The sequence below is a fragment of the Arvicanthis niloticus genome, chromosome 5 (genome assembly GCF_011762505.2).
Source record: "Arvicanthis niloticus isolate mArvNil1 chromosome 5, mArvNil1.pat.X, whole genome shotgun sequence".
Lineage (NCBI taxonomy): Eukaryota > Metazoa > Chordata > Mammalia > Rodentia > Muridae > Arvicanthis > Arvicanthis niloticus.
The window spans coordinates 23,809,736-23,832,475 of NC_047662.1; the positions used below are offsets into that span (position 1 = coordinate 23,809,736).

At 52.7% G+C, this 22,740-nt stretch overlaps 1 protein-coding gene across 1 annotated transcript; it reads right to left on the reverse strand.

The window, feature by feature from the left end:
* Positions 1-297: 297 nt before the first annotated feature.
* Positions 298-22,038, reverse strand: Laptm5 (lysosomal protein transmembrane 5). Its single transcript, XM_034504050.2, has 8 exons — positions 21,873-22,038; positions 9,232-9,325; positions 8,735-8,811; positions 6,738-6,863; positions 5,880-6,002; positions 4,673-4,768; positions 3,324-3,416; positions 298-1,619 (listed from the first exon to the last, which is right to left on the reverse strand). The coding sequence occupies exons 1-8, from the start codon at positions 21,957-21,959 to the stop codon at positions 1,530-1,532; spliced, it is 786 nt and encodes a 261-aa protein (XP_034359941.1). The 5' UTR covers positions 21,960-22,038; the 3' UTR covers positions 298-1,529.
* Between the last annotated feature and the right edge of the window lie 702 nt (positions 22,039-22,740).

Sequence of the window (22,740 nt, forward strand, 5' to 3'; positions counted from 1 at the left end):
TTTATGGATCTGTCTACCAGCCCCAGCTTGTGTGTCCCCAGTATCCAGAGCAGGCCCTGGCTGGAGGCCATCTTTCTCCTTGTCAACAGAGTTCCCCCTGCACTGGGAGATGTGGGGATGCTCATATGGCTACCTGTGGTCAGAAGCAGCTTCAGGAGGGGACACTGACAAGCTGGCCAGGCCCCAGAGGATGGGCAGAAGTACTGCACGCAAGTATAATGGAGTAATGGAGACTGGAGGACAGAGGCAGATCCTCCGTCCCTACATCTCCTGTCAAGAACCACATGAGGCAGAGCAGAGCTTGCAGCTACTTTATTGACCCTTCTTCCAAGTCACACACAAGCAATAACACAGGTGCAGTGGGAACTTCTCTCGGCCCTCTCAGCCCTTCAGCCCCATCTATACCACAAGCAGATGTAGATCCCTAGCAACCCCTAGCAACGCCTAGCAACCCCCAGCAATGGGAAAGCCAGCAGAGGCACATGGACTGACCCTCCTTGTTGCCATCATAGGACACAAGACTCTGGTTGGCTCTTCACACCCCATGGGCTAGCCTGCCCCAACTGGCCAGCCATAGTGGCAGACAGCTACCCACAGAGCAGCCAACTCCAAGCCTGCCATCCCCTGAACATAGCCCTGGGCAAACAAGCTGGAGCAACCTGGCTGTTGGGCTGTCATGATAAGCAGACCCTAAATCTGCCAGTGGCTACAGTAACCCTTGCAGGGACCTCACCACTGTGTGACTGTGGGGAACACTAGACTGAAGATGAGGACAGTTTGCCATCAGAGCGGTGATTCATGAGAAGGGATTGTTTAAAACAGAAGCAACCATTTTTTTTTTCCATGCTGAGCAGGATGGTCAGGGCAGCTGCGGGACTGTTGGACGTCCCAGCATCCAGATGCTAGAGAAACTCGAGTAGAGGCTGGGTAGCCATTGCACTGAATGGTGGGAGGAACTCTGTTTCTTTTCTTTCCTCCTGTTTGACATCTCAGTTTCTCATTAGATTTTATCGTAATTCCTAAGACAGCGATTGGCTGAATCGCTATTTGTTTGGGCAAACTATTTGAAGGAATTGTTTTCTTTTTACACTTTTGGGGTATTGGGGGTGGTAAGTGGGCACCACAATCGTGACCCACCCTGTAACCTGATGACTGAGTATAGACTGACACCAGGAACTGTTGATTGGCCAGATTCTCTTCTTGCTGCCCCTGTGGGTGTTGGCCGCTTGGCTAAACAGATCAAGCCAGTAGCTGTTAACCAAACTCACCCTACTTTGCCACAACTGCGCTCTGAACAAGTACCATTGCTGATGGAGACAGGGTGAGCTGCTAGGCTGTGTCCTGAGTCACAAAAGGTCACTTAGCCCAGGGTGACTCAATCGTGAGTGAGGGGTCCCCGAGAGGAGAGGACAGTGAGGGGGGTGCACAAGCAGATTGTCCTGTAGTAGGCCACAGCAACCACCAAAGTGAAGAAGCAGGAGGAGGAAGTTCCGCCTCTCCCAGCCCAAGGGCTGAAAGCCTGGTGAGGATCACACTTCTGAGTATGGGGGTGGTGCTGGGTCCCCCTCTGGAGTCTTAGTGGGCAGAGACAGGGCTTCCTCATAAGACGGCAGAGCCACCTGGGAGAGACAGAGAGGATAGCTGAGTACCATCAAGAAGAACCCATCGGTCTAACCTGAGGTACAAGGAGCCTTCCCCCCACCACATCCATGAAAATGATTACAGTGGCTTCCATGCCTGTGCGACCTGGTTACGCTTCTCATTCCCCATCGGGGCTGTACCTGCCCTGGCCCGTCCAATGTCCAAGGTTTTGATGAACATTTTCAGTCCAAATGCCCTCCAAAGAAGGGGCTCCCATCCCTCCCTTCCAGGGGTAGACATCACCTGGGATGAGCTGCTCAAAGTCAAATTCTATCCCCCTGGCTATAGTCCTCAGACTGGGGAAAGTCATGTGACCCAAGATGGTCCAATCAGATACACTGCTCTTTCGGCAAGCATTACTAAATGGTAGGATGTTGGCCTATGGGTTCGTGCTGTTATTTTGTGACCACAGGGAAGGTCTGCCTGAAATTGGAGTCAGGACTGAGGAGAGGAGAGTCAAGAGTTAGAGGTCAAATCCAAGATCAGGACACAGCCACACCTGCAGTGGACTTTCATATACTATGGGCTACTAACGTCCCCTTGGAACTTATATCAACAGGGGTTAAGTCTCTGCTACTTGCTACCAAAAGCTGGCTTAACTAATACATTTCCAACAGTTCAAAGTGACCTCCCAACACTTGGCCCAGCTGCAAAGTTCCCATCACTTCACAGTCAGCTGCTTCCAGACATACTCTCTCTTTCCTGTTCCCTCCCACAGGAAGCATTCCCTGAATTACTTGTGTGCCAGCTCCATGTTCAAGGTCCCTGTGTTTCATACAGAAGTGTAAACATATCTCAGCAACTGGATTCACTGTAGAGTATGCACACCTCTAAGACAGAGATGGCATCTCAATGTCCTCTACCCTCCAAGATTAGGTACAAGACCAAAGGAACAAGGGGCAGTAAAGAAGGAAGAAGGATAGAAGGATGGAAGGATGATGAGTGGATAGATGATGGATGGATGGGTGGATAATGGTTAGATGATAGATGATGGGCGGGTGGGTGGATGGATGGATAGATGGATGGATAGATGGATAGATGGATGGATGGATGGATATATGGATGGATAGATGGATGGATGGATAGATGGATGGAAAGATGAATGAATGAATAGTTGACTGAAGGGTAGATAGTGAGTGATGGGTAGATAAGTGGTTGGATGGATGGACAGACGGATAGATGGATGGATGGATGGATAATTGGACAATGGGTTATGAATGGGTAGGTAGATGGATGGATGATGGATGAGTGGGTGGATAAATGGATAATGGGTAGATGGATGGGTGATGGATGGGTAAGCGTGTGAATGGATAGATAGATGGATGGAATCTTAGACTATCATAGCTGATGTTGTTCACATTTCTTCTGGTCCAGCAATTTTCTTACAAGTACTGAGACCTGCTGGGAGTTTGACCATGATCCAATGAGTGTGTGGGCAGCACAAATTAAACTTGGTGTATTGGGGGAGAGGGGCACAATGGTGGGAGAGTGGACCTGAGAGAACTGGGAAATGGGCACGATCAGAGCGCATAGGAGTCTCCCCAATCTCAAACAACATTCCCAACCAATAAAAATAGTATGTTGAAAAAAAAGTGCTGAGGCTCAGAGAAGGAAAGGAACTGGTCCAAAGCAGCACAGAAAGAGAGTGGTAGCCCTGACATTTAACCCTCCATCAGACTCACCTTGAGGAACATCTTGGAGCTGCTGTTCTCTGTGGCCGAATTCATGTGCTTCATGAATCTGTAGCATGTCCACACACACTTGAACATGTAGACCTGGAAGAAAGCCTGTTTAGACTGCAGTCTGCCCACCCTCCTACCCTTGCCTGAGTGAGAGGCTCTGGCTAGATGTTCAATATCTCCAGGGAGCCAACACTCACTCATCCCAAAAGATAGCACCCATCAGGAGCTCAGACCCCACCCCATGCTGGCTTTGGGCTTCCTCACACGCCAGCTTGGCACACCCCACAGAATGTCTTTGCTGATGCCCACAGCCGCCACGCAGCAAATGCTCTCACAGCTTCTGATCTGACCTCCAGCCTCTCTGGACAAGCTAGGTTCACCCTACTCAGCCACCCTGAGTCACAGGAACCCCACTCATCTTAAGACAGAGCTCAATGGTGGGAAAGTCCTCTTCAAAATTGCCTCTGAGCTCTGCATGGGGGCACACCCTTTTGACCCTGTGTGGTCGTTTGAATATGCTTGGCCCTGGGAATGACAGTGTTAGGAGGTATGGCCTTGTTGGAGTAGGTGTGGCTTTGTTGGAGGAGGTGTGGCCTTGTTGGAGTAGGTGTGGCTTTGTTGGAGGAGGTGTGTCATTGCGCCAGTGGGCAATGAGACCTTCCTCCTGTGTGGGAGTCAGTCTTCTAGCAGCCTCCAGGTGAAGATGTAGAACTCTCAGCTCCTCCTGCACCATGCCTGCCTGGATGCTGCCATGTTCCTGCCTTGATGATAATGAACTGAACCTCTGAGCCTGCAAGCCAGCCCCAATTAAATGTTGTCCTAAGAGTTGCCTTGGTCATGGTGTCTGTTCACAGCAGTAAAACCCTAACTAAGACATTCCAGCACTTGGGAAGTAGAGGCCGGAAGATTAGGAGTTCAAAGTCAGGCCTGGGCTGCATAGTGAGTTTGAGGCCAGCCTGGACTACAAGAGACCTTGTCTCAAAAACAAATCAAAAGCCCCTGATATAATTGTTATGTTTTAAGATTATAGAAAGGTGTGTGTAGTCTCAGCCCGCAGGGCTGACATCTGACCCCAGACAGCACATGAGGCCAGTGTCACAAGGATCCATGCTGGATCCAGGCAGCTGAGTACACAAAGCTGCACAGACCCACAACCTCTAAGAAGATGGTCTCGGAGGATGCCAAGCCACATCGGAGGAGCTGAGGCAGAAGAGCTAGAGAGGTTAGAAGCAGGAGGAGATCACGAGCATACCTCATCCTGCCTCCTCACAGTCCGGTGCGGGGAAGCCTGAGCCACTGCAAAGCCTTAGCCATGGTCACAGAACCATGGGGGTGCTGGGCCCACTCACCTTCAGGATGAGCACGGTGACAAAGGCCACTGAGAAGATGATCATCGTGTTGATGAACTGGCTGCGGGGTATGCCCTCCTGGCTTGGGAGGTAATTCTGAAATAATAAAGGGCCGCATCAATGCCTCAGCCCTGGGCAGGGTCACAGATTCTCTCTCTCTCTCTCTCTCTCTGTCTCTCTCTGTCTCTCTCTCCTCTGTCTCTCACATGCATATGCACACACACACACATGCACCCATGAACACATATATGCACAGACACACACACACACACACACAGCCCCAGGGGAAGAAGTGTGTAGCTGGTGCCTCCCAGTCTAGGAAGGCTTGACTGCTAAGAGCCATCTAGTCTCTAACACCTAGCAGGTTACACCCACCGCATATCAGGGTGGCTCCAGCCAGGACCAACTTTCGGGGTACCAGGTGTGAGAGGTATCACCTCTGGGCGAGGAGCATATAGGCCCACATGTTCGGTCGGCCTGTCTGTTTGTCTGCTCAGACTGGTCCCAGATTCACAGCAATCCTCTTGCCTCAACCTCACAAGTGCTGGGAGAACAGGCAAGCACCGCCATATCTGGCTCCCCTTTCTTCTGAAATAAAACTCACCAGCCTCTTCCCTGGAGAATGGGCTGGACTCATTCGGGGACTGACATGAGCTTTCAGGAGCAGCCGGCCAGAGGCCAGAATGAAGATTTCATTCTTGGTGCCTCCTTTTCTCCCTCCCAATCCCTCCACTGAAGAAAGCCAGCAGCTGTGCCCTGAGGACACTTGGGCTGCCTTACTTAAGGTCCCCACCTTGAGAAACTGAGTAAGGACCCCTGGGGGAGCAGATCACTCGCCCCGTTCCTAGCTGCCATGCTAAGCCAGCAACTGAACCACCTACCAACCCATCCCAAAGTTCCTGGCTCTCAGAACTGTGAAAAGATCTGGTCATTTTAAGCCATCATGCTTGGCCATAGTGAGTTAGACAGCAGAGGACACCTGATGCCATTTCTATAAAGCAGTTCTCAGGGCAGGATGCTGTGTAGCTCACCACGGCCAGACTCCTTTGGCCCTAGCAGCTTCTCTCTGACAGTTACTCCCAATCCATCATTCACCCGAGTCTTCTTCCCCAGAACCCAGCCTCCAAACATGTCCCACCCGGCATGGGGGACGCCTTGCCCCAGGCCACACAGCCAGCATGTGACTTGGTCCTCCACCAAGACTCACCATGTGGTTCATGGACTTGAAGTTAAGGTAGGTGGGCACTTCCATGTAGGAGCTGCATAGGGTCAGGATACTCAAACAGAAGTCCAGCAGCTGCAGTGTCATCAAGGGGACCTTAGAAGGACCCTAAGGAGGACCAAGAGGAAGCATGAAGATCCACGAGCAGGGTACTGAGTGGCCCTCCCTTGGAAGGCTCTCCACCCAAGCCACCAGCCATCCCTCATTGACTACGCTCAGTGAAAGGAACATGGGATGCTCACACTGGTGTGTCTGCAGAGCATGGGATGCTCACATCCGTGTGTCTACAGAGCTGGAGTCTTCTAACTCCCTGCCCCCCTTCCCCCTCCCCCACCTTCCAGCAGTCCTGCCCTTCAAGGACCAGAGTCCGGGGACTGTGAAAGGCAACTATGACAGAGCTGTGTATACTGTGACCAGCTAAGGCCACCACACTTTTCCTCAGTGAATGGTCTTCATTTCTTGGTCTTGACCATCCATTCATCTTGAGCAATTCCAAAGAAGGACTTAAATTAAGGTCAAAGCTTAAAAAGGCACCCCAAACTTCCCCCTGGGTAACCCACTCATGGCCAGTGTAAATAGACATCTTATCAAGCTCTGAAACCTGGAGACATACTGTCATCAGTGACAGGGGCTGCTACCCTATGGCAGTGTTACACACTGGGTTCCAACCCTACACCACCCTCATTTGGTCCTAAGGCTTTCCCATGAGGTACACTGACAGACGCAACATGCAGAGGAGAGAGCCTGAGGGTGCTTGTCAGGGATTATGGGACCCTGTTGAAGGAGGAAAGGGACCTACCCTGGCCAGCCTGCCCAGGTCAAGCCATGCACACGGGTACTCACGGGCCGGGGCCGGGCAAGCTTCAGGTACGCTGGCAATTCGATGTAGGAGCCCAACAGTGTGAGCAGGCACAGCAAGAAGTCCATGATTTGAAGGGACAAGAAGGGTATCAGGTACTTCTCCCGGTTCTAGAAGGCAAGTTCACCCCATTAGGGTACCCCTGACATGCCAGCACTCCACAGGGCTACCCCTGTCCCCATGCATCCTGTTCCCACCCTGGCTATCACTAATGCTACCAGATCAGTGACTAAGGCCTGCCCAGATCCATGCACCTTCCTGCAAGGGACATCCTGGGGAGAGGGGCATCCAGGTGTCTCAGAAGACACCAGGGAACAGGCTCCATATACAGGGGTTCTGTCATGTTTTCTGTCTGTTTGCCTGTCTTTGGTTTTTCAAGGCAGGATCTCATGTGTTCTAGGCTGGCCTCAAACTCCCTGTGTAGCCAGGTATGACCCTGAACTAAGTCTCCTGCCTCCACCTCCATAGTGCCTAGGTTGCAGGTGTGTACCACCCCACCCCATCTGTGCAGTTCTGAGGACTGAACCTTGTGCATGTGAGGCAAGCACTCTGCCAATAGAGCTCAGCAAGAGGGTCACAAGATGAAGGTACCGGGAAATGATGTGAACTAGTAGGGCGTGGTTACAGGTCACTCAGGGTGCACCCGGGACTTATCCATGATGCCTTTTCTCTTCTCTCTCCTTGGCTACCATGAAGTGAGCGGCTTTGCCAGACACACAGCGCTTTCTCCCCACTGTGATGTTCCACCTCATCTCACATCCAAGGAAAGAGAGCCAGCACACCGAGAGCCAGCACACCGTGGGCTGGAAACCAGAGCCAAAGCGAACCTTCCCTCTAGATGATTCTCTGAGTATTTTCATCCCAGCAGTGGAAGTTGAATGACAGACTGAGGGCAGAACCCACAAGGGAGAGTATAAAGTCTACTCTACAGAGAAGGGAACTGGAGAGGACATCCTAGAAGGGACACCAAGGTAGATCCAGAATGTGACAGGTGAAAGGACTGGCCACAGGGCCAGAGGTGGAGGCACCAGCAAGTAAAGGCCCAGGGACAGGAGCCTGTCCTTCCTCCAGGTGGTCAAAGCCAGATGTGACAGGACATGGGAAGAGGCCTCAGGAGGTCAGTCAGTGTCTCCCCCCCTAGGTGGGAACCCAGCACCCATGCATATAATACCCCCACTGGGGGCAAAGTCACAGAAAAGGTGATGTCCTGGAGGGGGGGTCTCGTGGTTATCTAAGCCATTCAGAGGTGGCCAAGGCACTCTGTCTGAGTCTTAAGGGACTCCCTGCTCCGCCTTTTTAGCAGGACACTGAATTTCTGCCACAGCCCCACAGCCCCACAGCCCCACCACATAGTAAAGACACACCCCACAGGTGAGGCTCCCAGATACAGCAAGGGTGGCCAGGGAGAGAGACAATCCAGGCCAGCATTAAGCCTCCACCTCTCTACCTAACCAGCACCCCCACCATCTTCAGGGCAGGACCCTCTCCAAGGGGCCAAGGGACAAAGTCAACTTCCTACCTCCCTGGAGACCATGGGACAAATGGCTCTTCTTTTGTAGGAAGTAGAGCCACAGGGTGACTCAATCTCCCCTGTTTCCTCAAGTCACCCCAACTCTCTCTGAGTCTGTCTGCCTTTCTTAGTACAGCCTCACATTCCCAGGATCTCATGAGTGAGTGTCCCACTGCAGTGGGGACAGGGCAAAGGGGGATCTTTGTCCCTAAGGAGAAGCCCAATACTGTCCCTTTCCCTGGACCCCATACTGCTGTCCCCTTTCTCTTTTACCTCAAAGCTCCCAGCCCCACTCATAGTCCACAGAATGCAGATCCGTGAGCACCCCACCACCCCAAAGCTCCCCTGATAGCATAGCAGATTATGGAGTCTCATGGGAGAACAGCACCTCCCCCAAATGAACACCATGGGGTGCTCAGGACAACAGGAAGGTATATGTTCCTGGCCCCTCCGTCCCTGCACAGCCCTCACCTTGACCACGCCGAACAGCAGGCTGATGCTGATGATGAAGAGGGCGCCAATGAGCAGGAAGCTGGAGAGCAGGTCAGCTGCAAGGCAGGGCAGAGACTGAGGCAAAGTCTGAATGGAGTCTGGGGACCAGCCTTTGGGAACTGCTAGTGCGGGACCATAAGTGTGAACAGTGAAGCCTGGGACCAGACCTGGGTAGTAGGCTGGCCCTCCTCACCCAGATGAGGGCTGTGACTGGCAGAGGGAGAGACTGGTGGACAAGGCAGTGTGAAGTGGCCAATATGGCGGGAACTTCTGTCTGAGCCTCAGAACCTGAGAAAGTCCCTAGCGCAAACAGAAGAGCCTCATTTGCATGTGAACTACCCTAGGCTCCTAAAGGTTCAGGGGTGCACAGCAGTCCAGTAGAAATGGCTGGACCACAAACTTCTGTCCATATGTTCTGATCATACACTGCCCGAAACTCCTCTCCCAACCACCACTGCATATATACCCAGACATACCCATCCTGAGGTATGGCATCTTGGAGAACCTGCAGGAGACTTTACCGCGGGCCACCTCCACCACATGTTCAACGAACAGCAGGACACTCATGACCTAGGAAAGAAAGGGCATCAGTGAGCCAGGCCACTATCCAAGCAAGGTGCTGTTGAGGGGCTGGAGTGACAGCTTGCCTCGTCAACAGGCATCCTGCCTCTCACTGCTAAAGATCAGGTACCCTGACTGCACCCCTTCCCTATACCCCCAGAACAGGCTCTGGCTAGCATAGAACCTTGGTCATCTTACCCAAGCATCATGGAGCTCGAAGTTGATGAACCATCAGCAGAGGTCTAGGATGCACTGTAGAGCCCCAGGCCCTGAGAGCCAGTCCTAGTCACCACAGCTCCAGAGCCCCTACCTTCCCAGCTATAACAGAATTGATAACACTGGCCTCCTGGAGCTATGGGGAGCCAGACAGGACGACCGCCCTAAACATATGGCAGGTATGAAAGCTCAAACTGTACAGCCAGGAGTAGGTGTGACCTGGTCTGCTGGCTCCAGCAAGGAGGCCTGGGTATCACATACTGATGTAGCTGTTGCATTGGATAGATGGATGGATGGATGGATGGATGGATGGATGGATGGATGGATGGATGGAGCCTGTCCCTTGGGGACCCTTGCCATGCAAGACAGAGAAGAAATGACTCTGACAGACCTAAGCATTGGGTGTCCCAGCTGCCAAAGCTACGAAGGCTGCCAGGGATTGCATTTTGTCTCCACCACAGACGTCTAACAGAAGAATCCCACGCCGTGCAACCGCATGGACCTCACACCTTTCTGTGTGTCTGTGACTTTCCCGAAGTTCTGTGCCTCTTCCCCCACTACAACACACTCTGTTCTCAGGGAGTAATCTACCCTGCCCCCTTCCCCTCCCCCCTCCATTGTGTGAGTGCACTTTATCAGCATGGCCTAAGTTCATGTCATCTTACTAAGTGGCAAGTCACACTGAGTGGACAGGCAGCCAGACCTCTTTTATCTGTTTCCCTTTCCAAACTCTGAGTGATTGGTTGGCTCATTAGTTTTGGTCTTTTGGTATTTAGCTCAGATATGGATCTCAGTCTGTTATTTTGAACCCCAAGTTCAGGAGTCAGAAAGAGGGGTGGCGCAGGAAATGGATGGAGAGACCAGCTCCAGGATTTGGATCCAGATCCCTGTGTGTCCTGGAGAAGGTCACTTTACCTCTCTGAATTTGCCCATCTGTAAAAAGGCAATTGCGGGATGCAGAAGGCACAGACTGCATGAGTTAGAAAAGTTCTAGGTTAGGCCTGGCAGAAGCTGAGTCCAGAGCCTACCCTTGGGCTGGGCCGTTGGGCTGGGCACGTGCCTCCTGTAGCTGCTCCTCTGCCTGATGGGAAGGGATTTGAAGGCTCTGCTTCATCCAAAATGCTGGCGGCTGCCAAAAGTGGCAGCAGAATCGGTGCATGGGGGTAGGGGTGGATCGACGGGAGAGGGGCTGTGAAAGGGCTGCAGCCCCGCCCCCAATGCCTGAGCCCAGGAACTTTGTGGGGCGGGCTCAAATGAGACAATCTGCCAATTGAGCCCTGGGTGTATTTGTATTGTAAACTCTCTCTGTTCCTTTCAGAAGTTCAGAGAGATTAGGAGGCTTGCCTGAGGTCACAGGCCAAGGCAAGGGCAAGGAAAAACCCAAGTCTTCAGTGCTGTCCTGGCGCTATGCTACCATCAAACAACCTGAGCCAGGTCCGCTGGTCCAGACCCCAGGAGTAGTCACCGTGGCCACCCACCAACATCTAGAAAACTTCAAAATATGTCTACACCCCTATATTCTGCACATTCTAAAGACACTGTAAACTCACACCAAGAGCTTCCAGAGGTTAATTTAAGAAGCAGTACACGCGCTATAGGAACCCTGGCATTGGGGCTGAGGCGCAGCAGACAGTGCTTGCCCAGCATGCAAAACATCCTAGCTCAATCTCCAGCGCCCCACAAATTATGCATAGCACAGGATATTGTAATCCCACTTCCTGAGAGGTAGAAGCAGGTCATCGACCCTAGACCCTAAGCTATGTAGTAAATTTGAGTCCAGCCTGGGCTACATGAAGCCCTAACTCAAAATGAATAAACAAATACCCCATACCGCATCCAGGAGGGTGACCCAGTGAGTCACTAACCGGTACTCCACTTTGGGGACCATGGCTCCTCATAATCCCTAACTCCACAGACTCCTTGCCCTGGCCCTGTACTCTGGGGGACACCACCATTCACATCCCAGAAACAGCCCTACCAAGTGGCCAGTGGCCTGGGAGGTGCCAAAAAAAAGGGGGGCCAGGACAAGGTCGATCTTTATATGCTGACACTTCCACAGACCAGGAGAGTGAGGCTCAGAGGTTCTGGAGCTTGCCCATGGCCTCCCAGCAGCCCCCTGTTCTCCAGAAACTTCTACCAAGCCATTGGTCTTCCCCCTCTGGCTGCTCCCTGTGCCTTTGGCCTCCTGGCCCTGCTGAGGCTGCTCCTGCGCCCTCCCTGATCCTGACAGCAGAAGTGACACCCCCCCAAGTGTTTCCCCACTGTGGGGGAGAGGAGGGGAGGTTTCTGCTGAGCAGCTTGGATCTCTACTCAAGCTGTTGCTGAGGGGCTGGGGGCAGGGTGAGTCTGTCTTCATTTGCCATATGAAGAGTCTGGAGCTCAGAGAGCGCAGGTACCAGCCTGAGGTCACACAGTAAGGCAACCTAAGAGTTAGCTCAGCAGGAAGGAGGCATCCTCAGAGCCCACCACCTTGTGTCCCCAAGAGAAGGAATGGCAGCTCCTGATATTACGTTAGCCCCACTGTGTGCAGAGACCTGGACACAAATCTGACCTACAATTGGCCACAGCCCAGCTAAAAGGACATACAGGCTACCTACAACCCAGCAATGGGGACAGAGAGGAAGAAGGCTGCTCTGCTCCGTTGGATGGAACCTCAAACCTCTGTCGCCAGCCCCAAGGCTCCTCTCAGGGCTGGTGACCCTGATCACAGCCACCTGCCTCCTCCCTGGGAACTGCCCAGAGCTCCTGGCTCTTGGAAGGGCAGACTCTGGAGAGCTACAGGCTTTCTTCCTGTCTGTGTCACCTGAGATGCGCCTCCCCTCTCCCCCAACGCCTCAATTTTCACCAACAGAAGGTTGAGGACATGAGGGTCACAGAGCAGGATTTCTGCACAGAGCAGGGGCCCCATATCAATGGCCTTCCACCCACAAAGCCTCCAGCTGCACAGCTCATCTGAGGACACAATGCTCAGCCATGGCCCCACGCCTCCAGCATCGGAGAAGCAATGGGCTCTTTCCGGGCAGCCATGAAAGGACAGCGGACAGAAAGGGGGATTCCCAGGCCTAGCCTCCCCTATCACTGACTCTGGGCTCCAGCTGACTGCAGCCCTGCAACTCTCCCAGGCTGCAGGTGCATGGCTGGCCATGTCCCCGGAACTGTGCTATCCTCTCTACGGTGGAGACAGAGCCATTGAGCCTGCTATCCTCCCCCCCCACCCCCCAGCATCTCTCTCCATACAGGCCACATTTTGTGGCTGCAAGCGCTGCACTCTGAGCTAGCCGTTGACCTCTCTGGGCTGTGGAATGAAGACAAATGCCCCCTCCAAGGTTACTGTGTGGTCACAGGGCACACAGGACACAGAGCTGGTGTACAGCTTGAGCAGGACTGAGCACAAAGTAGTGTGAGGGAGACTGGCTGGGGACGGACAGGTGATGTGAGGAAGAGGTATCAGGTTGCCAGTGACAACCATGGTGATGGAAAGGGGCCACACCATTTCCCTGAAGTCTGCCTGGATAGGTGACAGGGACCGTGGCAGGTGGTGGAGGAAACCCCAGTGGCATGCTGGGAGGCAGGAAGGAACAGCCGACACTGATGACATACATAGGAACGACGTTCAGATGCAATGGTGGTCCCGTGAGGATGATCACAGAGGGCGGAATCGCTGGCCCCACTCTGGGTGCAAAGGCAGGACAGAAAGAGGGATGTATGGGGACCTGAGAAGGACAGGAGTTCCTCACTTCAGAGTCTTCTTGACGCTTTCCATGGGGTAAGCATCAGGAGTTCCCAAACAATGGGACTGGAGAGAAGGCTCAGTGATTAAGAGCACAATTCCCTGTATCCTCATGGATGCTCACAACTGCCAATAACTCCGGTTCCAGGGGACCCGGTACCTTCTTCTGACCTCTGCAGGTGCACAGACATACACGCAGATGAAACACCCGTACACAGGGGAAAAAAAATCATAAAAAATATCATTTTAAAACAATTGAGAACAACCCATTTTCTGGGGCTCTCCCAGCAGCCCCATTACAGGCAGAGCTGTGTTCTAAGCCACTTGTGCAGCCCCGGTGCTTCCTGGTTCTGCCTCAGCAGATGTTAGTCCCATCTGAGGTAGTGCAGAAGCCGCCCTACAAGCTACTCATCCAAAGGAGAAAAGAGAAACAGTGGCCGTTTCCTAGCAACCCCTCAAGATGTGCTTGAGAGTCATATCCGGGCTTGTCCTCACCAACAGTGGGTCCTCGGTGCCACCCACACCCTTCCACCATTGACCCAAAGGGCAGATCAGCCCTGCCCTGTGCTCCATTTGGGTGGCTTGGGACCTGCAAAACTCTAGACCTTTACGGTAGCTATTAATCCCTCCCTGTGGCCGTCTATGTCAGCTGCCCACCCTGGGGAACCCAAGTCAATTCATCTGGGAGGTCACAGAGAGAGACAGAAATGTCATCAGACAAAGGAAGTCATCAGACAAAGGAAGCTCCCCTCCCCTGCTTCCTGTCACAGTTTATGGGGGTGGCTGGGTGGGGTAGCTCCTCCAGAGCACTGCCTTCTCAGCACACCCCCAGCCTCTATATGCCACCCTCATCCTGCCTGCACGCTCCACTGCAGCCAGCTGGCTCCCTTGCTGTGCCAGAGTCACCTGAGCTGGCTTTTCCCCAGCTGCTGGTCCCTTCCCACCCCATCTCAACATAATTAACCATCCCTCCCCACTGCTGGGACTTTCTGTCGGGGCTCAGAGGCCCTGATATGGTGGTGGTGCACACCTAAAATCCCAGTAGAACCTGGAAGGTGTACGCAGGAGAATCCTTGGGAATTATCCTTGGGATCAGGGTTATCCTTGGGAACATAGAGAATTCAAGGCCAGCCTATGCTACATAAGACCCAGTCTCCAAGATAAAAACAAAAGAAAGGGGGAGAAAAGGAGGGAGAGAGGGAGGGAGGAAGGGAGGGGGGGGAGGGAGGGAGGGGAGATAAAGGGAGGAAGGGAGGGAGGGACAAAGAGAAGAAATAAAGAAAAACAGGAAAGGAAAAGAGAAAATAAGAGATAACCCCAATATACCCACAAGTGCCCTGTGTGGCCAGGACCAGTCCACATGAACAGCTCTGTGCCTCAGTTTCCCCAATATAGAAGAAAGAACAGAATCTTCCCACCTCAGAGAATCATGGTGAGAAGAAAATGAGGAGACATCTATCTACCACAAAGAATGATGACCCAAAAAGTTGGGCTGATCCCCATGGAGCACATGTATATGAACAAGAAACATGAGCTACCTGAAGCTGCACCCAGAAAGCCCAGACCTGAAGCCACCCAAGCACTGTCTTCCCTCTCAGGGCAGCAGGAGAGGCTCCCTGTGATCCCCTGTGCAGCAAAGTGGGGCTGGGGGCTGGGGGCTGGGGGCTGGGGGCTGAGGCTAGGGATGAAGCTCAGGAGTCTGAAGCTGTGAAGACACTCTCAGGGCAGTCACAGGGCAGGGCAGTGGGTATGGGAACATCTCAGGGGACAGTTACTTGGGGAGAGTTGGCCATAATTTGGAACTGGGCTATCTATTTGTCTCTAGGGCTGACTTATGAGTTAAGGGTTTATAAAAATTGAAGCCATTAGCGAGATCGGCTGCCACCTGTTGCATTCCAGGGCTCAGCTCTTATCAAAGATATCTCAGGCCGAGCCAACGCTGTGCCAGCTCCTAAGGCCAAACACAGAGACACAGCATGCAGGATGGAGGGACACTGGGGAAGCTCAGGGGCACTGGGGACTCAGAGAAGAGTTCTTAGAAGAAGGGAATGTCCCTGGAAAGGTGCTTAGTCATAGCAGATGCCACCAGGGAAGGACAGAGGGTGAGCGCTCACCCAGGAAATGGAGGCATCGCTCTCATAAACAGGAAGTCATCCAATCACACAATAAGCTCCTCCCTCCCCCAAGTCTCCTGTGAGTGACAGCAGTAAGTGGCTGGGGAGGGTGTGGGACAGGCTGAGAACACAGTGGTGGGCATGGCTGAAAATGGCCCTCCAGGAGCACACACAAAGCCCCCTCCTCCATGCACACTCCTCCCCCATCCCCCACCCCCCCAGAGCAGCAGAGCTGAACATCACTGATGACACTTGACACAGCTTGCCACCAGCGGCTGGGGACACACTGTACCCAGAGCACTGGCAGTCAATCTAGTCATCTGGAGATCCCCTCCCCAGCAAGGCTGCCCACTGGAAGAGAGGACAGGAGGCAGGTCTGCCCAAAAACCCAGGAGCCAGGAATGAAAGGCCAGGTCACAGGACGGACAAAATGACAGCTGTCCTGGGGAGGTTCACCAAGTAATCTCCCTTCCTTCGCAATCATGAGAAACTTCTCTAGGTTCAACCCATGGCCTGGTTGCTCATCTTCAACTTCCTGTAAATCCACCCGAAGCAATTCCTCACACCCACCACTTCCTATTTATCTTGTTAACTGACACCACCAGAAACAAAAAAAAAAAAAACCTACACCTCCTTAAAACACTAAACACAACACATCAAACTACAAGTCAGACCGATCAGAGTTGATGACCGATTAGAGTAGAGGGTTGGAATGTTACAGGTCCAAAGTCAGCTTATCGTAGACTATCTTCAGCCCCTTATCCTAGGCCATCTTCAGCCCCTAAATGGGATCGAGCATGTCTTTAACCTAACATCTTTGTAACTATTGGATAAATCCTTTCAGAATGTGCTAACAGACCCCAAGCCTCCACCAACCCAAAGATTAAAAATGTCCCAGACAACCATCTGAGGTTCGTGGCAGACTTGTCTGCTTGGCTGTAACCTGGTGTTTCCACCAGTGTGTTTAAAAAGTCTGTTGACTTCGGACTTTCTTTGTTCTGTTTCTGTAAAATACAAAATGTCAGGAACCTGACGCCATGTTAAGACCTTTGGAGGTAGGAGCTGTTTGCTCTTCATCAACCATTTTCAGAGCAAAGACCCACAATGACAGCACTGGGTGTTATGATAGACGTAATTATTAGGCACCTACTGCATGCCAAGTCCTCCCGTGAATGCTGACATGCCCTCTCTCACACCTTCCCGAACCTCAGCCCTCTGAGGCAGGCTCTATCAGGATCCCCTTTCCCTATGGTACAGGTGATGCTAGAATGAAATCTTGACATGTGTGCCCTGTATCTAAGAATATGGCTGCTGAGTGTGACAGCTCGTGGCTACAAGGAACAGCACTGTGCCCAGCCTCCATCTGGATCAGAAACCCAGACATTTGTTCTTTATCACCAGTTGGCCGGTCCCCTCGGTTGGCCAGCCCTGCTTGGCTTCCCTGTGCCTTAGTTTCCTCTTCTATAGAATTAAGAGTGTGGAGTCAGCTGCTGTCAGGGCTCACACTGGACACACTGACTCCCCAGGCAACAGAAGGAGCCCGGGGCTGCTCTGTTCTGAGGATAGGATTACAACATCCAGGGTACTTTCCTGGAGTTCTGAACACCCCCCCCCCCCCCCCCCCCCCCCCCCCCCCGCCTAAGGCAGATGGGTCTCCTAGGAGACTCAAGCTCAGAACTAATCCCTTGTACTGGACCACTGCTCTGGGCTGAGAACAAAAGCCTTGCCTCTTGGGTTACTGAGCCCCCGTCCTGGCAGAGAAGTCTTGGCCTGGCATAAGCCAGCCCTAACTCAGTGCAGCTTCTCCCCCTAGCATAGATGTGTCAGGTGCCTCCCTGGTCCTGCCTCTCTCACAGCAGGGGACCCCTCAAGCAAGATGCCGTAAATGGTACTGAGGAGGGACCAGGACCCTGACCTAACCCTGCTGGCCTCCCCACAGCAGGAAGAGCACACAGAAGTGGCGGGATCCTGCCTCTGACCAGCCCAGGGTATTAGAGAAGAAGGTGCCAGGTTGTCAGGCCTTAGTTGAGACTTTCCCAAGGGACTAATAGGGCTGACTTTTAGATCCCTGTTGAGCACTTGAGCTTTTAAAAGGGGACTGACTTCTGTGGTTGGTTGGTCACATGGCCAGCTAACCCCCCCCCCCAAGTCACCAAGGACTACCAAGCTCAGAACATTAGAAGAATCATCGTTGGCACAGAGACCATTGGCCTCCATTAAAACTAGAGGCCCAGTCAGCATCGATAGACACCTGTGTGCTCAGGGCATGTCCCCAGGGAGTGACATATATCCAATCACTGCCTACAACACAACATGAAGTTAAAGGAGGAGACCTGGAGTTCCAAGGCAAGCAAGTCAGAAGGACTTCCTGGAAGAAGCTTCCTTGAAGATCCCAAGAAAGAGAAATAAATCCCAGAGCACTGAGAAAGGAGAGGGGCTGCTCAGACAGGCAAGCTACCGCAGCCAGGGCCGAGGAGTCCCGCTGCCCCTTCCCATCTGTCTGCATGATTTGTACACTTTTTACACAGAAAGCCACCATCTGGTTTTCTGTGTACAAAGCAGTGCTCCGTCAGCATGACAGAGCTGTCCTGCTTTAAACCACATACGATGCATATCTGCAAGTTGCTGGCTGATAACCAATAAGCCCCTTACACGGAATGTGGGGATAGACAGCTGTCCCATGAGGACCGGACTTTGTCTAGTCTACCCTCCAGAAGAGAAACTACATTCCCAGTTCCAATATTCATATGAGCTGGGTGAAGGGTCACGCCCTGCTATAGAAGGGAAAGAGGAGAAAGAAAACTTAGCAGAGAAGATGCCTGCAAGGCGGTTGACGGTTGACCACCCTCCTAAGTGATGCCTGAAGCATGCTGATTGTCATGCAACACATATGACAGCCTACCAGGCACACCTCCGTGAGGCACAGTCCACCAAATTCCCGGCAGAACTTCTCAGAGCCATCCCAGTCCTCAAACCTGGAGGCCTGAGAGCCCACTGCTGCCCAGGGGAACCCAAGAAGGATGGCATCCGGTGTGACAGGCCCCAGACTCTGAAACAGAAAAAGGATAAGGACAGAAAGGGAAAGCGGTCTGTAGGCCCTGACAGGCGATTGTCCCAGGTGTGTCTCACTGACCTGAGACAGGAGAGGGACGCTCGGGGCGCTGTCTGCACTGAATCTGCAGAAACCCCTGAAAACAAGATGTTTCCTTTAAAAAGTAGTCTCTGTGCTGAGCCTAGTGGGACAGGCCTGTGATCCTGAGGTTCTGAAGGCTGAAGCAGGATAGACACAAGTTCCAAGCCAGCCTGAGCAACTTAGCTGACAGTGTGTCAAAATAGAAAGAGTGATGGGGTGTGCCGGTGGGTTTCCCTGGTATGCCTGAGGCCCTGGGTCCCACCCTTCCTAGCATCACAGTGAAGGAAAGAGGAGGAAGAGAGGGGGAAGAAATATCTCGTGAATAGGGTGGTGGTGCACACCTGTAAACACAGCCCTGGAGAGGCTGAAGCAGGAGATGGAGTTCTAAGCCAGCTTGACCTGGTCTCAAAGAAATGAAAGAAAAGAAGGCAAATGCGGAAAAACCAGGGGAAAACAGACCTTTGACAGTCCCCAGCTAACGATCGCCCGCTCATTACATGAACCCCACTCTCTCTGGTGTTAGCTGGTCCCTTCCACAGGTAGGTTTCTCTGGTCGCTGCAGGTAACAGCCCCACCCCTCCACCCCCCACCCCTACCCTAATATCAGAAATAGACAAAGGAGCAAAACAGAAGAGTGCTCAGGAATTTCTCTACTAAAATCAGGGATTTCTCTGCCAGGGTCCCCTCTCCCTTCTTTATTTCCTGCCACCAACTTAGAACACAAGGAAGAAGGCAAGAGGCCAGCTGGGGACCCTGTTCTCATTCCCCTGTGCCCAAGACAAGCCAGGAGCCTGGAGCAACAAACCTGTTGGCCAGGTAGAATCTTCCTGTAATTGAACCCTACAGTTCCACGAAGCGTGGCTCCATCTCGGGTGTCAATGGCCCAATTTAATCCTCCCCACAGGGACCAAGTGCACAAATAGCTCTCAACGTACAGAGATGTCACCCATGGCTGGCTCCAGATGACGGTAACATGAGTGACTGGTACATCTGGTGGTAGCTTCTCTTTTTCTACCCAGATGTTTGAGGTCCTGTTGGCACACCTGCCACCCAGCTGCTGCGTCAAAGGAAAGCCACCCCACCCCAGATCTTTTCCTGTGGGAAGGAAAAAGCACCTTTGGCCAAGGGGGGAGGAAGATCATCAGTATACCCTAACCCAGTCCTTTGGATGGGTAGCTGACTTCCAGGCTTCTCTACTCTTATACCCCCACCCTGTGGCTCTAGAACATTCCGTGGCTCTGGAAGACTCACATACCAAGCAGTGGTTTTGCAGACTGCACAATCATGGCCCATGTCTAGGGACTTGAACAGTGGCTAGGAGGTGACCTGCTTACACAATGCAAAGAATGAGCCAGCCCCCGCCCCAAATAATGTTGGAGCACCAGAGGGAAGGCTCAAAGGCTCAACTTTACTCTAGGTCACTTCCCCAACTGTCTCAGACAGGCCCAGAACCAGACACACCTCACCTCGATTGGCACACCAGCTCTGCATCCACACTCCCCCTCCCACACTGCAGCATCCCCACCTGTGACACTCCTTCCCTGATCACTTGACCCACAGTCTCCTGGATCTCTATGGAAACAGGACATCACTCATGCATCCACAGCTGAGGCGCCTGGACCGCATGAATAAGAAGAAACCTCAATGGTTCCATGATACAGCCTGCAGGGTTTATTTACTTTTTAATATATTTATGATATTCTAAGAGGCCAGACGACCAGACAGAAAGAGCTTCTCTGAAAGGCAGGAGCAGAGCCACCGGAGCAGATGGAGCAAGGGTCCCAGCAGCCACAAGCCCCTCCACCCCACTGAAGCCACTTAGTGGACCCTCCCCACGCCCCCAGCACACTGCAAACATTTGAGTTCAAAACTCCCATCCTCAGCCCCACTTTAAATAGGGAAGCAAGCCCCAAATCGGGGGTTTTCCCAGGAGCTCAAACAGCTGGCTCCAGCAGAGCTGGCATAAGGACCCTTGTCATGTCCTTCCCAAGATGCTGCGCCATCTCAGAGATGACAATCTGAAAGACTTGATGCTGAGACAGAGTGCCACCACCCCTCTTAGCTCCTGTGGCTGCTGAGGCTGTGTTGGATAAACTCTGAACTCCCCCAGACCCCCATGCCAGGCCCTAGATCAGCGGTTCTCAACCTGTAGGTCACGACCCTTTTGGCAAATCTCTATCTCTGAAAATATATTTACATTATGATTCATAGCAGAAGTAAAATTACAGTTATGAAGTAGCAACAAAAATAATGTTATGGTTGGGGGGGGGGGGGTCACCACAACATGAAGACCTGTATTAAAGGGTCACAGTGTTAGGAAGGTTGGGAACCCCTGCTCTCGGTGGACAGGTGGGTCAGGACACACTCATGAAAAGGCAGGGGACCATGTTGCACATGTCCCTCATGCTTTATAGATATCAACTTCACCCACACAGCCACCTAACACATAGCTCTTATCATCCTCATCTTCATTTTTGATCTAAAGAAACAAACTCAGAGAGGTTAAACAAGTCATCTAAGACTGCACAGCAAAGGCTGGGAATGGGGGTCGGGGGGCAGGGAAGCACACACAAGAGCTTAAGGACAGAACTGGTTTGTACCCCTGCCTGGCCACACTGCCTGTGGCCGGAAGCAGATGTCACCAGGCTCTGCGCAGCAGCCTACGGATTTAGGTTGATTTTGAGGAAGCTCTTCCAAGCCCAGGAGAGCTGTTAGCCACAGGTTCGGTCTGAGTCACTGAAGCCACAAAATGTTTGGGCCTCAGGAAGCCAAGTGTGCCAGGGCGGAGTGAAGGGTAAATCCCAGCAGAAGAGAACAGAGACTCCAACTTTGGGCCACTCCAAAGGGAGAGCCATATCCCTGGGAACTAACACTGGACCTGGGGTCACACTGTGACACTGACAGCCACTGGGACATGCTGGCTGCCCCAAGCAGTTCCCCAAGCACAAAGCTTGAACTGTCCTTGAAGGAGAAGGCAGCGGCTTGACTGGGCTGTGAGCTGAGGGGAGGGGTTCCCTAGCTCCCACTAGAAGACCAAAGGTATATAACTCCAGACCCCAGACTAGGATAGGGCCCAGAAAGCCCTATACCCAGGCCTGTGTGGGGCCTGGCATCCTAGAGCAATCCCAGCCTGCACTCCTCCCCGTTGACAGCCTGCCTTTCTCTTTGCACACCTACAACCTTAAGGACACTATTCTGCTCAACTCCACAAGGAAATACTGAGGCCCAGGGTAGCACAGGGCTTGTCCAGGGTCCCACAGACAAGTGATAGGTAGCAATCTCCCAGTTGGAAGGTCTCAGTGTGTCCTCATGTGCACACGCGCATACACACACACCGAACGCCCCAGACACCCCAATACTCACTATATGGTAGACGGCCAGGGCTATGGTGGCAACTCGAACGTTGAAACAGCAGCATGTCTGCCTGACTGGCGCTGCACGGGAGGCCATGGTGCGCAGTCCCCTCTTCCGAGGCTCTGAGTAAGGAGACTTGAGCCCACAGCAGGACTAAAAGAGGAAGCCGCAGGCTGCCCGCCTCACTTCCGCCTTCCCTCAGACGGTAGGGGCCAGGTCTGTATGTCTGGGGTGTAGCAGCTGCAGGGGAGAGAAGTGGGGGGATCACAGTCAACCTCAAGGAACCCAACTGGGGCATCCACCACTCCCAGGGGCAGCAATGCTTCATCAGGGCTGGGCTACATACACATTTATACGCACTCTGCTTCCTGGATGCTGAACACCAACCCCCCCTTAGAAGCCCTTTTCTAGAAAAAGAATCAGATATGGAAATCTGTCCCAAATCAAACAGTAGTTCTAATGGAAGGATTCGAACCCAGATCTGCCTGGTTGTAAAAACAGCAGCTGTCAATAAACTGTTCCTTCAAGACCCTATGAGGCTTAGCCCCTCTGTTCCTCACCTGGGCCTTTTCAGGGAGGAGCTGTTATTTTGTTTTGTTTTGATTTGGTTTAGGTTGGGTTGGGTTGGGGGGTGGGGGGACATAGAACTCATGCTGTAGAGCAGGCTGGCCTCGAATTTATAGAGATCTGCTTGCCTCTCCCTACCAAATACTAGGATTAAAAGCACGTGCTACCACTTCCCAGGAGGAGGAGGTGGTGGTGGTGGTGGTGGTGGTGGTGCTATTCTTATCCCCATTTTACAGATGGAAAAACTGAGGCACAGGATGAGGCCATTCCTCACCTGCAGTCACCCAGTTAGTCTCAAAAGGAGCGGGAA